This window comes from Carassius auratus, chromosome 20 (assembly GCF_003368295.1).
Source record: "Carassius auratus strain Wakin chromosome 20, ASM336829v1, whole genome shotgun sequence".
NCBI lineage: Eukaryota > Metazoa > Chordata > Actinopteri > Cypriniformes > Cyprinidae > Carassius > Carassius auratus.
In genome coordinates this window covers 2,631,717-2,647,771 of record NC_039262.1, presented here as the reverse complement: position 1 = coordinate 2,647,771, position 16,055 = coordinate 2,631,717, and the positions used below count along the sequence as shown (strand labels likewise).

At 36.3% G+C, this 16,055-nt stretch overlaps 1 protein-coding gene across 9 annotated transcripts in view; it reads left to right on the top strand.

Annotated features, from left to right (window-relative positions):
- Positions 1–2,915: 2,915 nt before the first annotated feature.
- Positions 2,916–16,055, top strand: part of LOC113120500 (MAP/microtubule affinity-regulating kinase 3) — a 49,725-nt gene continuing 36,585 nt past the window's right edge. For 2 of the 9 annotated variants that reach the window (XM_026290358.1, XM_026290351.1), the window contains exons 1-3: positions 3,205–3,849; positions 11,075–11,266; positions 11,492–11,545. In XM_026290358.1, coding sequence (XP_026146143.1) covers positions 3,799–3,849; positions 11,075–11,266; positions 11,492–11,545 — 297 coding nt within the window. In that variant the 5' untranslated portion in view covers positions 3,205–3,798. Of the gene's footprint in view, positions 3,850–6,072; positions 6,241–11,074; positions 11,267–11,491; positions 11,546–16,055 lie in introns of those variants that run through there. The other 7 variants (XM_026290356.1, XM_026290355.1, XM_026290350.1 and 4 more) reach the window with 5 other exon arrangements.

Here is a 16,055-nt window from a genome sequence, read left to right as displayed (position 1 = left end):
GGCACATGGTGACATGGCTGATGCAAACCAGTTAAGTAAACTGAAGTAAACTGTTAGTGGGAGCTGGGGGGGGGGGGGGGGAGTTGCTGAGGGTTAGAGTTCAGTGGTGCATAGGGAAAAAGAGGGGGGCAAGGTGAATGAATGAATGAAGCTGTCCTTCAGTCTTCTGGTCCTGGCCTGGACTCCCTGATGGCAGCAGACTGAAGAAACTGTTTGACGGGTGGGGGGGATCACTTGCAATTCAGAGGGCTTTAGGGGTGAGATGGGTTTTGTAAATGTCCTGGAGGGAGGGGAGAGAGAGACACCAACGATCTTCTCAGCTGCTCTCACTATGCATTGAAGAGTCTTCCGGCAGGTCGTGTAGCAGGCACTGTACCACACAGTGATGCAGCTAGTCAGGATGATCTCGATGGTGCCTCTGTAGAAGGTGCACATAATGGGGGCTGGGGCTCTGGCTCTTCACAAATTGTGGCAGAAGTAGAGATGCTGCTATGCTTTCTTGGGTCCTCTGTACTGTGCACACCCAGGAACTTGGTGCTGCTTACTCTCTCCACAGTCACACAGTTGATGGTCAGAGGAGCTTGCTGAGTGTGCACTCTCCTTAAGTCAACAACAATCTCCTTCGTCTTCTCCACATTCAGAGAGAAATTGTTTTCACTGCATCACCTGGCCAGGTGGCTTACCTCGCTCCTGTAGTTTGTCTCATCTCTGTTGCTGAGACCCACCACAGTCATGTCATCCGCAAACTTAATAAAGAGGTTAGAGTTGTGTGATGGTGTGCAGTTGTGGGTCAGCAGAGTGAAGAGTAGGGGGCTCAGCACACATCCTTGGGGGGGCCCAGTGTTCAGTGTGATGGTGCTGGATGTGTTGCTGCCGACCCGTACTGCCTGAGGTCTTCCAGTCAGAAAGTCTAACAGCCAGTTGCAAAGTGAAGTGTTGAGCCCCAGTGGGACTAGTTTGTTTATGAGCTGTTGAGGGATGATTGTGTCGAATACTAAACTGAAATTTGTGAACAGCATTTTTAGATGTGTTGATAAATGAAGGGTCGTGGTGATGGCATCATTGGTCAAACGGTTGGACCGATATGAAAGCTGGAAGGGGTCCAGAAAGGGGGCAGGGCAGACTTGATTTGGTGCATGACTAGCTGTTCAAAGCACTTCATGAGACGGTTAAAGCAGGATGGAAAATAGAATAGATAGAATAGAAAAAGAATAGAGCGATCTAGTGTTAGAGCTCTTTTTGCTTTTGTTAATTGTAGAATAAATGAAAAGAAAACAGATAGAATACAAAAAAGATTAAAAAGCTAGTGTTATATATATACATATATATATGACACAAAAATAATACAAAATAATGTTCACTAAAATAATACAATAAAATGACCTTCAATAAAAAATATAAAAAAATATATAATAATAATTCCTGAATCTCAAGTGGTGTTTGAAACACAGCGTTTTCCAACATTGTGTTTTAAATTGCAGTTTCACCACATATGTCAGCATAATATCACACAAATGATTCAGTGGTTGTTATGAGCCATGTCTGAGCGAAGTCCGGGAATAAGCTTATGTTAAAATGTGTTTATCGTTCTTTTTTCGTTACACACGACAAAGCCAGTATTACCTGTTTGTGTCTATTTATCCACTTACTTATTTGCTAAACAACAAAATCATAAGCCCTCAAAACTTTCCTGGAACGTCTAGGAATTAAGTAGGCTATCATTATCAAATCTTTTTTTTTTTAATGTATTATTTGAATATGTATGATTTGTTTTAGAAAGTATTATCTGAGGAAATTTATTATTGAGGGCTTTTGGGAACTATACAATTTGTTTTTAAAAAAAAATATTTTAAAAAGTAAAATAAAATTCCTTTCACCTGGTCTCTTCTCTTGACTCTGCCTGTGTACCTCATTATACACTTTTGCCATAAATTACAACCTCTACAAGAGATCCTCAGTTATGACCACTAGGTGGCAGTAAGTGATCAGGTATATTGATTGACAACAATCCAGAACACCACAAGTACCAGTCTGTTAGTTAATTGCAAAGATACTGCAATTACTGCAATTAAAATATATAAGATACCTTCTAACATTCTTTTTAGTAATTGTATAATTCATAAAAATATATTTTTTATTAAATTTAATGCATTATTGCTTTCTTTGATGTTTGGGATATTTAAATATTTTTAAATACATTGAAAAATGTTCAAGTTTGGACACAGTTTATCACCCTTAAATTTTCTTAAATTAGGGAATTTCTGATGAAACTTATGAACATGATTTATATGTCTTTTTTGAAGGGGTCTTCCAGGCATTAAACCTGGGAAGAGGATGTTTACATGAAGACGATCATGTGAGAAAGTTCCCTTAACTTTTTTTTTTTAGGGAAATCCAGTTTCACTTGTACAAATATGAGCTCATGCAGTATATACGTGGTTTAATTTCTTCGTTAGAATGTGACAGCAAAGGAAGTGCACAACTAAAGATGCAGCTCATCCTCTTTCATGTCAGAAACAAAAAAACACAGCAAAATTGCCTTTGTGGGTATGATATGTGTCTGTGTTTATCCAGACACCATCTGCCATGCAGCATGACTGCTTTTTCCCCTTAAAAAGCCTTAATCTCTATTTAAGCTTTTGTCAACCATGTACAAAAGAAACCTAAGTCAAAAGAGATGAACCTAAACAATTTAATCTACTTATAATAAGCACATGACCAGACAGACAGACAGACGGACAGATAGATAGATAGATAGATAGATAGATAGATAGATAGATAGATAGATAGATAGATAGATAGATAGATAGATAGATAGATAGATAGATAGATAGTTAGATAGATAGATAGATGTAAACATTACAAGAAAGTAATAATGCAGTGATTTTAATTTTGTTTATTTAATTGTTCCACAGTATTTACTTTGATATTCAATGTTGTAGGCTACTATGGTAGGCTACATGTTCAAAAACATGGTCAAATATTCACTTTTTCTAATCTAGTAACTCGTTTTCCACATTCCTACATGCTCAGGGTCACGACCGTCACTGGGATGGGCGATCAGACCATGGAGCACTAAGTTATTTTGCCGGGTTTTTGTGCGACAGGTACATTTTTCTCCTTAGTAATCACCCCAGCAACAACAAACAGCGGCGCACCGGCCAATGAGCTTGTGCAGCCGCCTCTTTGCTCACTTCCTCCGGCTGCGCTGCGCTGGGTTTGGCTTGGCACCATCAGCCAGCACGCAGCCATCTTGGACCGAACTCTGTCTGGATGGGCGAACCCCACGCTTCTGGATGGGAGGAATTTAATCAACCTGGAGTGATTTAGAGCTGACTGTCTGGAGCCAAAGGACGAAACTGCGCATTCTGAAAAATTACATCAAGATCCAGAACCGGTTTTATGCGGACGCCCCCTCCCCTTTTCCTTGTCTGAGCGCTTTGTGCAGTTTCTGAGGGGCCTGAGAACTGTTTGAGCTCGAGTTTAAAATTGGCACTTCAGGCAAAGTTTTTAAAAGTAATCCAGCGCAGCATTTTGGTTATGACTTGCTGGTTGCCAGATCTTTGTGGAGAGTTGCACCTTTGTGTCACCGGCGACCTGTTGTGCCGTTATGCGTCTGGATAAATTGTTGCATTCATCTGGATCTTTTATTTGTGCTGGAATTGACTGTTGATGTTGATCGGATCCATGATCTTCATCGGCTGGTGGCCGGCAGCTGTCCACCCTGCGAACTGAAGCCTGCTGTGATCAGACACACTTGGACTGCAGGAAGCACTTTGGAGATAAAGACACATTAAAATGTCAACTAGAACACCACTACCTACTGTCAATGAGAGAGATACGGAAAACGTGAGTATGAATGCATCTGAGGTTGTCTGGAATGTCTTTGTCACAGCCTTCATCAGGCTCAAATTCATATTCACGCTACATATGTTGATGATGACACTATAACAGAGCTGTGAATGTGTTTCCAACACTTGTGGTATTCTGTGAAGTTAGGGATCTCAGGTTTTTACATCGTTTCATGGATATGTAGTGTGCTCTGCAGCCGCTGTGACATAGTTTTAAAAGCATAAACATCAGGGCGCATGACGGCGTGACTCACGCGCAGCTTCACTCCGCAAAAGAACTGTCAAGTCACCCTCATGAGACTTCCTGTAACAATATTTCCGATATAGAGTAACAATATTTCCGCTGGACTGATGCAGTGTAGCGGTATTTCTGCTGATATCATATTAGTTCAGCTACAGTGTAACAAATGTTTCCTATAGTGTGAAACATTGTTTTTGGACGGGTAAAAATTTTTTTTATTACAGTAACAATATTTCTACTATAACGATATTTAACAATATTTCCAATACAGCAAGACTGCTTCCAATATACTAGTACAATGTAACATTTTCTGTTACAGAATGATGCAGTTTAGTAGTATTTCTTCTAGAGAGACAGGCTATTTTACACTGTATTTCCACAACACCGATACTTTTTAACAATGTTACTGCTATAGAGGTATAGTGTAACAATGTTTCTTATAGTGTGAAACATCATTTATGCTCAAGTGTAATCATTTATCACAACAAAGGTGCAGTGTAACAATATTTCAGCTACATTGTAACAGTATTCATGCCATATAGTATTCCGTAGCAATTAGCATGCCATATAGTAATTACCATCGTGTAACAATATTTAAAATATAACAATATTTAACCATATTTCCAATACAGCATAATAGTATTTCCAGTACACTGATTTAATGTAAAAAAAAAAAAAAAAAAAAAAAAAGGTTCCTGCTACAAATTACATGATACAGCATTTAAGTATTTCTGCTAGTGATAATGTTACACTGTATTTCCACTACAGTGATGCTTTGTAACACTATTTTTGCTACAGACATATAGTGGAACAATGATTCCTATAGTGAACAATATGCGGTTTACCGCAATACCGTGGAAATGTATTGCTTTTCAACCGCGGTAAGAAAAATTCAATACCGTCCCAGGCCTAGTGAACAAAATATTGTTTCTGTTTTTATTTTTTCATCCACAGTGATTAAGTTTAACAATATATTGTTATTGTTGATATTGTTATTATTAACAATATAACATACAGTATAACGCTATTTCCACTACATTGTTGCTGAGTAACATTATTTCGGTTATGAAAATATTTTAAAATATTTCCAATATACTGTATCAGGGTTTCAACTGCACTGACACAATATTACGTTATTGTGCTACAGGTTACAAAATGATACATTGTACCATTATTTATACTAGTCATAACGTTACGTTGCATTGTATTTTTTATTACAGTGATACTTTGAAACAATATTTTCTCTACAGAGGTACAGTGTAACAATGTTGTGTTCCACTCAGTATGTCAGTAACACCAGTTGAATCTAGCATCTTTTCAAAGTTTAGAGACTGTTCTTATACTTTTTCTTATACTTTGTCTTATACAGGTTTAAATTTGTATAAGGAAAGTGCAGATGATGTTGCTAGTCACATTTGAAGTTTTTGTTTTAGCTGTAGCCTGTAGCATTTTTTTCTTTTTCTTTTGCAGTTCACATAGATAGTTGTAGTATCCAGTCATTTAAAAGCACAAATATTCCATGTGAGCAATTGACTCTTTAATAAGAGGTCATAAAAACCGCAATGCATGACAAAAATACAATAATAATAAAATGAAATGTTGCTTTAAATAATTTTCGATTAAATAACTAACTGCTGCGTGACACTAAAGTTGACCGTAACATTTTGCAGTGATGTGCAGTGTATAAATTGCATCCGTAATAATAATAAAAAGAATGAAAAACAAATTTTGATTGCTCCACTCATTTAAAATGCACTTTGAGTTACAGTGTCTATAAAAAATGAAGTTTATTGTGCTGGAGCTCTTGTGCGTCATTGGTTAGAAAAGGGCCACACAGATAAGTGAGGAGACCTTACCTGCCTGATTATGCGGTCCCACCATTGGTGAGCCCTTGAGTGACGACTATTCCCTTCCTTGCTATCCAGAGAGAGTTAGAGAGAGAGAAAACTCAAATCCTCTGCACCCGTCAGACATCTAACGACAAGTTTTGGAAATGTTTTCATGCTCCTCTGAGCATTGGTTTGTGCCGGGTGATCAATGAGCTGTCAGCTTCACAAAAACGGACCGCCTGTCAGTTTCGACGCCATTCAGATCGCCAATGCTAGAATGAAGGGCTCCCACTCTGTCAAGAGGCACCGCATAACTATAGTAAGTGCTAATTACTCATTCTAATTAGGCTGATTAAATTTAGGATAGAGGAAAAGGCTGTTAGTAATGAGCCTTTTGTAATGTGCAAAGACATTCAGAGTCAGAGAGGAAGCAGATTTGTTGACAGGGTTTTAATGTATAATGCAATTGATTCCCGTCCAGACTGTGAGATTTTAGAGCACATTTGCAAATAATTAATCAGAACCAAAGTGAATATTGTGATTAGCCCCTTAAAAGGTGTAAACCCCATTGATTTTGTTGCAATATTGTGGCTGCATCAGATATTGACTGAAACTGGATTGAGACATTTTAAGTGAAACTATGTTGAGATCTTATAGGAAAAAATAATGTTTTTATACACGGCTTGCATGTTGTGATAGAGAAATATTATTCTGTGCTCTAGAATGTCCTAGATGTGAGTGTTTGTCCTAGAGGGAGAATTTAGGACAGTCTTTTTAAGGATCTCTCATAGTCCTAAATAATGATTTTGCTCTGCAAACTTGAGTTAACATACTTTCAGACTTCTTGCTTGATTTTCTTTTTTAATGCTGTCATTCATGCATTAAAGACTTAAGTGTTCAATCTCTTATAGTTTAAAAGAGAACATCGTACTGACTCAACAACTGCTTTTCTACAAATCACACCAGACTTTTTAAATCACCCTGTTTAGATGGTAAATTGATCCTTATTTTATCTAATCAAGTTAACCAGTTCCTATTTACTGTGATGTTATTCATCGAATGAGTCTGCCGTTTGTAGTTGCAAACAATATCTGTCATATTACTCATTTTAGGGTTCAGTAGGGTTCAGATGAATCACATAAATTACAGGATGGCAGAATGCTCTCACAATACCATTGAAAATGTGCTTTTTGTGGCGCTTCTTACTTAGCATGTTAGTGCATGGCTTTTCTGTCATGCTGGTTAGTTTAAAATATCTCTGTTTGGTGTATCTTTTTTTACTTTTACTGATTGTGCCTTCCATTTGCCGCACATTTCACTTATGTTACATATTTTTGAGTGAAGAAATTTATAGGACGGAACTTTAATTTAATCCACTGGGATTAGATTAGACTCACATTTGGGAATTTGATCATGAAGCCAAGCAGTTTTTAATTTGGAATCCTATGCACAGGTTAATAGTTCAAATTAAGACCAGAAGCATGTATTTAGAAGGTAATTGGCTCTCTTTAGTAGATTTGGTTTATGGTTGTGGCTTGAGGATCGGTAATGGAAACTAGTATTTTGTTCCACATACTGGGAGTGGGAACGGTTTTGTGAGCATTTCCTGTAATTGCTGTTGACTTCATTCTCTTATTCCTCATTATTAGTGTCCTAAGAACTTGGGTAACTGCATAACTAACAGCTTAATGAGTCCCATACTATTATGAAGGTCCTTGTATAATCAACATTATACTTGATGTAAATACATTAAAACTAGTTTTGTCATCATGTGTAACAATAATTTATGACAAAAAGGAAATAAATTAATACTTTTTTTTCAGCAAGGACATCTTAAATTTATTAAAAATAACAGTGAAGACTTTTACACTGTAAAAAAAATGATATATATATATACAAAATCAGAGATTTCTGAAGTATCATGTGGCACTGTGAAGACTTGAGCAATGACTTCTGAAAATTCAGCTTTGCCTCACCAAAATAAACTGCATTTTAAAATAAATTCAAATAGAAAACTTTTATTTTAAATGGAAAGTGTTCCAAAATATTACAGCCTTTTACAGTTTTTTCCAAATTCTTTCAAAAACAAAAAACTGACCTCTTACTGACCTCAAATGTTTGCACAGTAGTGTATAGTCCGGTACAAATGTCTGAGACCACACTGCAAATTTAGTAGTAACAAGTTCATTTAAAACCGGAAATAAAAAGAAATGTAACACAAATCTGTGTTATTATGTAAAATGAATAAAAAGATTATTATTAACATGAATCAATTAAGCATGCACCAATGACCATGTGCAGTCTTTTGTGCCGATGGTACAAAATTAAGCTCAAGATGCTCTTGGGAACATCTTGACACCTGCCTTTCCTTTCATATTTGGTATTACAACTAAATGGGTATTGATTTTTTAAAAAGCTGATCTTTCAGTAGTTATTGATGTCTTGTTATTCACTGCTGGATGGTGCTGATGCTCTCATCATTGTCTCAGCGCTGCTTTATGACACTGAAGGTTTTATGAGCTTCTGCTTTCTATGCATTGTGTTGGAGCCCTCCACGTAAACATAAAACCATGTCTGTATTTGTGATTGGAGAAATGACAAACAACAAGCGCTACTCTATATGGCTTAAAACCTGAGTTTTGTATCATCAGTGACAAATCCATTAAATATGAAAACATACTTACAGACTGTGAGTCAGAAAAGCCGGCATTGTAGGCTACTCTCCCAGGTTCAGGAAACAGTCCTCCATAAAATGGGCTGCACACATCTGAATATTTGTTTTGAACTGTTCTGGAACAGTTGTTGTAAATAGAATATAACCTCTAATTTCTAGTTGTGCCTTCTTTTGGAAGGTCAAACAAAGTGTTTCGCTTTCGCAATAAAACACACTGCATCTTCACAACAATACTACAGCGAGAGGTACGCCTTCTTTCTTTGCGTAAACATTTGGGTGGTGTTATGTAAATCTACTAACACAGTGACATAGACATTGGGGCGTTTAAATGAAGATTTTAGGATGGAATATCTCTTTGGGTTTGAGACTTTAGTCTTTGCAACTTTAGGGATCTTATCTATTTATGAACAGCTTGTAACACTCCCAAGAGAAAGGAAACTTGAAATCGCATAATATGACCCCTTGAAGGTCTTTTCATGACTGGAATAGCATGACTCATAGTAATGCAGGCAATATCTTGTCAGTCTGTCTCCTCTCAGGTATTGTTTCAGTCTCCATCCACTCATACATCATTTCCTGGATCACTTATTGAGAGATCTTGTTCATTTTTCTTTATCCCAGCAACACGCATGATGTAGCCTGTTTATCTACATTGGATATTATTATTATTAAGATGTCTATTGGAGTTTAAGTCCCTCTGTCCCAGATGGACTGGCATGCTGCTTGAAATAGTATCATAGATGAGTCCTCGCTGTGCGAGCCGGTGGTGTCATCTCTGCCTTTTGTTTGCTCAGTGATGCTGATATATTTAATATTTTTTTTTTACAACCATGGGAACTAATTATCATCGCTCATCCATTACAGTTACTGTTGCAGTGAGGTAGCTGGGTGTTTTTGTCTTTTGAGTAATGATGTTTGAGATGTTAACATCATCATTAGTGGAGCTGAACACTCTATTTTACATTTTTATTACTGTAAACAAATAGTTCACCCAAAAATGTGCAGAAATTTTGCCCACTCTCGAGTTTGGTACTTCATCAGAGCAGATTTAGAGAGATTTAGCATTAAATCACTTGCTCACCAATGGATCCTCTGCAGTGAATGGGTGCCGTCAGAATGAGAGTCCATGCAACCTCTTGTGAAGTGAAAAGCTGCGTGTTTGTACGAATGTATCCATCAATACTTTTTCAACTCCAAACCATTGCTTCCAGCTAATATATGAGTCATATTTCCATAATGCTACTTTCTCCAGTGAGAATCTGAAGCAGGTGAGAAATAGGCGCTGATCAAGCACGATTTACAAGCTAAAATAGTCTATAAATGTTGTGGATTCTCAAGTAAGAGGACAATATGACAGCAACTTTGTTTCACAAGTTGTTAATTGATGGACTGGAGTTATGTGGATAACTTGAGGATAATTGTGATGTTTTTATCAGCTGTTTGGACTCTCATTCTGACGGCACCCATTCACTGAAGAGGATCCATTGATAAGCAAGTAATGAGTGAGCACTTTAAATTCTTAACTTATTTTTCCACATAAAAACTTTATATATAATGCTGGTGTCCATTTCTATAAAGGACTATTAGTTATACTTAACTGGTAGGAAGATGATTTGTCTACAAAATCAGAAGAAACATTAATTTTGTAAAAGTACACTTCTCTATTGCTATTGCCATTGCTAAAAGGATGCAGCTCCAGTATTTTTCAGTGAAAGAGGAAGTCAACGCAGAAATCCAGGAAATCGTCTGACATTTTGTCCAGATGACTTTATTTACATGTCTCCGTCCTATGAGGGACATTACTGTAAGACACACAGATGTCAACTGAAACTCTTTGACCAGCTCGCTTCACAAATATATATCCTCTTTGAGGTTTTCAGGTTCAAATATCTTCATTCAAACAAACAGGATTTGACATTCCCTTTGTTTTCATTTGCCTGGCATTTAACGGACTACCACAACCAATCCAGTATATAGAGATCGGAGAACAAATCTTGATATACTACTTTTTGAGACATTCTGGCAAATTTATCTAACTGAGAGGCTGTTGCATTCACACAAAATAAATAGAAGTTTGGAATTAGTGATAATGTTGAAAGCCTCTTATGCTCACAAAAGCTGCATTTAAATTATAAAAAAAACAGCAAAAAAACAAATAAATAATAATAATATTGTAAAATATTATTATTGATAATAACTTTCTGTTGTAATATGCCTATTCCTGTAATGCAAATCATTACCCCAGTCTCATTGTAACATGAAAGTGTCAGAAGTTTTGTGGGGTTTTTTTTATTTTATTTATTATTAATAATGTTGAAAAAAGTTGTGATGCCAAATTCTTTTGGAAACTGAAATATTTTGTAAAAAATTAAATGATCAATATAATGCATCCTCGTGAGTAAAATAACTGTGTGGGGGGGAGTGGACATGCTATGGACATACTGTCTTTACTAATTTTCTTTATTTCATCTGTCTCCAGCACACATCACACACGGACGGGCGGAATGAAGTGGCGTCCCGTCCCGGGCGGTCAGGGGCGCGCTGCCGGAACTCCATCGCCTCCTGTGCCGATGAGCAGCCACATATCGGCAACTACCGGCTCCTCAAAACCATCGGCAAGGGCAACTTTGCCAAGGTCAAGTTGGCACGACACATTCTTACAGGACGAGAGGTGAGCTTCATTACGATCTCAATCAAGAACATTTGTTTTTTGCACAATATATATATATATTGTTGAGGATGAAATACTATCTTGACTTGCTTGATGAGATTCACAATGATGTTGAGTTCAGCTGCGGAGATACAATTGTAGTATTAATACTCTTTTATTGGTTACTCTCAGACATCATTGAACAAGACTGTGAAATGTATTTTTCTTCCTCTCTTTTTCCTTCAGGTGGCCATAAAAATAATTGATAAGACACAACTTAATCCTACCAGCCTTCAAAAGGTAAACATTTCGGGATTACTACTGAGCTATAAAAATCCGGTCCCACACTTTCTCCCTATCCTTTTCTCTTTTACTGGTTTAGGGACAAGAGTGTGCAGGAATGGAGTCCCCTTTTGTCCTTCCAGAGTGAATGAAACATTAACCACATATGTAGATAACAGCGTTACTGTATTCCTTTGAAAGGGACAGTTACCTTTGGACCGCTTGTTTTATTGCCTATTTTTCAAATCCCCGTTGTTATCTTTTTGATTTGGCATTAGCTGACATATTTGTTTTCATCGGCACAAGATGCAAACCAAAAATCAAAGGGACTTCTGTTCAGAGTGGTGCATGATGGGAGAGCAGTAGCTGATGGAGGAACCCTCAGTGGACTTGGATTTCAGAGGCAGCTAATAATAGCAGGAGCCGAGAAATCAGAATGAGTGGCTCGTATAATAACTACACGTATGCAGAGTGGAAAGCAGAGCGCTTAGAAGGGACTCTTTGCTTAGATTGGGTCTTCTGGAGTTTGTCATTTCTGAAAAAAAAAAATTGTGATTGGCCTCTGTGCATTTTTTTCTTTTAATTCTGGACACACAGTATAGATCGCATTGGCACATTGAGGCCAATGTGAGGTGTTGATGTTCTCTTGCACTGGCTGCCCTTTTCCCTATAATTAGCTGGCACTTGTTTTTCCAGGCCATTGATTTAGGCCGTTTTCCATTTGCGAGCCGATTGACAGCCCATGGCTTAGGTTGTGTCTCTGGAGGGAAGGTGGTGATCGGTTTGGGGCATAAGGGAGAGACTAAGTGGGACTGAGCCCGAGTGAAGCCCCACTGCGACTCCCAGTATGTATTTCCAATTAAGATGTCATGTCCTCAATAACCTGAGGTTGATTAATGAAGGTCTGTTGGTTAGTATTGAAAATCATCTGTCATTGTTTGGTTTGCTTTACATTGAGTTTTTAATTGAAGGCATGGAAGAAGTAACTCTCCTTTAAAAAGTAATAGTGGAAAAGAAAATTTGGGTTTGCAAATGAATTGCTAGATGTCTTTTTAAAGTGGCTGATACATGTTATGGCTAATACAGATTTATATGTATGTATCTCTATCTGTCTATACTGTATATTAAATAATGACAAATGTATTTTAAAAGTGAGGAATTTAACATTCAGATGAGTTTGACTCCAAAATCATTAAAAAGATTTATCAAATGAACACAAAAGGTGGGAAAGTCTGTTTATTTTTATTTTATTTTTTCCTGGTTGATATGACATCATTTTTCTAATTTTAAATATGGCTGGGTGTTTAATTATATACACTACTGGTCAATTTTTCTTTTAAGAAATTAGTACCTTTATTCAGAAAGGACACACTGAATTGAGCAAAAGTGTAAGTAAAGCCATTTATAAAATTACAAAATATTTCCTTTTTAAATAAAAGCTGTTCTTTTGAAATCTATTCATCAAACAATATTGAAAATATGACACCGCAAAACTGTTTTAAAAATCGATAATAAACGTTTTTTGATCACCAAATCAGCATATTAGAGTGATTTCTGAAGAATCATGTGACACTGAAGACTGGAGTAATGATGCTGAAAATTCAGCTTGGCATAAAAAGAATAAATTGCATTTTACAATATATTTAAATATAAAACCGTTTTGTGAATTGCAATAATATTTCACTTTATTATTGTTTTTTTTTTAAATGTATTTAATAAAAGAAAATGCAGCCTTAGTGAGCATAACTTTTTTCAAAAACGTTTCAAATCTTACCAACCTCAAGACATTTGTGTATTTTTTAAGCCAACGCGACCATAAATAATATGAACAATTTATTATAAATGCTATTATTAATGTTAATGCAGATATTGACATTTGATGTGTAATTATTTTAGTATTGTTCAAGCATAGTACATCCCTTCATATGTATTATATTTTTGTTTCAACCTCTGCAAATATGTTTGCTACAGTACCTCTGTCCAAAACTCATGTCAGCGGCAGTGTGTAATGATTGCTCATCTGTACTTACATCCTTATCACATGAGTCATTATCACGGCAGATTCAGAAGCTGCAGCCATTACACACTTCCACTGCTTGACATCTCATGTCTGATCTTTCATATTACCACGGCAAAAGGGAAATTGGAGTATTGGTATCCAAATGCGTAACATGCTACTCTGCAAATATAAAGGTTGCAATAGGTGCAGTTGAAGAACTGAGTCCTTAGAGACTTTCCTTGCAAGTCGTTTTGGATAAAAACCTCAGCTAAATTACAAGTAACAAGGTAGCTGCACTCCTCCTCACTTACTTCCTGTAGACACCAGGGTTTCTCAAGCAAAACTGGGTCACAGATTGTTTTATCTTCCAATTGACTGGAAGAACTTGTATTCACTTCTAGTTTCGGCTTTATCTTTTTTTCTTATCCTATTTTCCGCTTCAGTATCAGGTGCAAAAACAAGCTTTTATAATGATGAGTTTATCTGTGCTGGGATCTTTGGCAAAGGTTTTGAGTGTTGCTTGTTGTGTAAGTGGATTGTTGTTTTCTTCTCTGGACTTTCTAATGAGACCCTCATGTGGGAGTGAATGGGAAGCGATGACCCCTTTGTTGAATAATAATACTGTCAGTAGTGGATGACAGTGGAGGTCCGGCCCAGACAATGGCTTGCGAATGTCTGACCCATATTTATGTAGTCCAGTCCCCATGCAAATAAAGAAGTTCATGTCATATTATTACTATGTAGATTAGGTTGTTAAAGCCATGCTTTCACCTGTCAATTACTTGCCCTCATGTAATTTTTTTCTGAGGAATACAAAAAAGATATATTAGAAAAAAATATAAAATGTCTGTCAATGTCTTCAAATTGATGTTTTGGATTTGAGAATTCCTCGAATTGTTTTCTTTTGTGTTCCACAGAAGACAAAGTCATTCATACAGGTTTGGAACAACATGAGGGTATGAATGTGACGACTCAAAAACTTTCATTTTTTGAATGGACTGTACCTTTAATTATGTGTCTAGTTGTTAGTTTGAGACTGTATCAAATCACAATTAGAGTTTTGTGGTTTTTAGTTCATATTGATCTAAAAACCATATATATATATATATATATATATATATATATATATATATATATATATATATATATATATATATATATATATATAATTATATATATATATATATATATATATATATAATTATATAATTATATATATATATATTTTTTTTTTTTTAATAAACAAATAATGTCCCATGCACTTTTGTTTTTCATGCTTCTTACTCGTTTCATGTTGATGGTTCACACTTACAGTGCAGTGATACTAGACATAGAGGAAATCGCTATGCTAAATACTGAGTCAGTTTTTACAAGTCTTGAAGCCGCTGTGTCATTTGGCACACAGCTCTTTGCCGTTAACCTTAATATTCAAATACAGCATCCACCCACACACCTCAGGCCCTCTCACAGACAGTGACCACTTCTCAGCTTCCCAGAGCTTTTTCGTCTTCGTCTCTCACCGATGCTGTTTTTATTTGCGTTGGCGCAACCTCTTACGCAACCGCTGAGAGTGGGAAGACAGCCTCTGGTGCTGGTTCCATCTCCTTGTTAAAATTAACCTATTTTTATGTATGAATATCAGTGATGGACAACCCTGCGATGGAGTCAAGGTTGAGAGCGCGGAAGCTGAAAGCAGCGCGTGAACGTCATGACTGCGTGTTTTCAGATCATGCGTGTGGGTGTACGGGGGTGTTGATGTAAGAGTTCCATTCAGTGATCCCAGATGATTTTTTTTTCTGCCACTGGTATCCTAGAAACTCTCATGCAGCATTTCTTTCTCACAGATTGTGAATGAGGAACATCTGAGATCAGGGAAAGGGTGAATGAACATAGGATGAGTCACCATTTCTCCTCTGAGAGAAGGCCTTAAATCCTAAGTTCAGTCACTTTGATTTGGCCTAAAGCAACATCGCCCAGCACCTGCTCAGATATGCCTGTTTCTAGTGTGGTGCACAGATGGGTCGGCCTCTCCGTTGTGTGTGGTCATGAGGAAAGGACAAGTGCTTAGGGATGTTTTATAACGTATCATTTAGAGCCCTATTTAATTTTTCCACAAATTATTTTTCTTTCTTTTTTTTTTATAAATGTTTTTGATTATGTATTAAAGATTAACTGTTATAATAAGGGTCATATGAATTCTCACATATGAATTCTCAAAATTGTTTTCTGTTTTATTTTCTTAATTCTGTTTAATTATTGAATTAATGGTTTACTGGTTTAAATAATTATTTAATAATCAAAAGGCAAGTTTCATCAGTAGGATTCTTATAAAAAAAAAAATATATATATATATATATATATATATATATATATATATATATATATATATATATATATAATTATTTATTTTGTGTTATTTTATTTTTACAATAATAGGACCCTGGGAAAATGTTATATTTCAATTCTGTTGATTTATAGAAATGTTGCTGTCTGGATTTGTCATTTAATGCAAATTTATTAGCATATGTA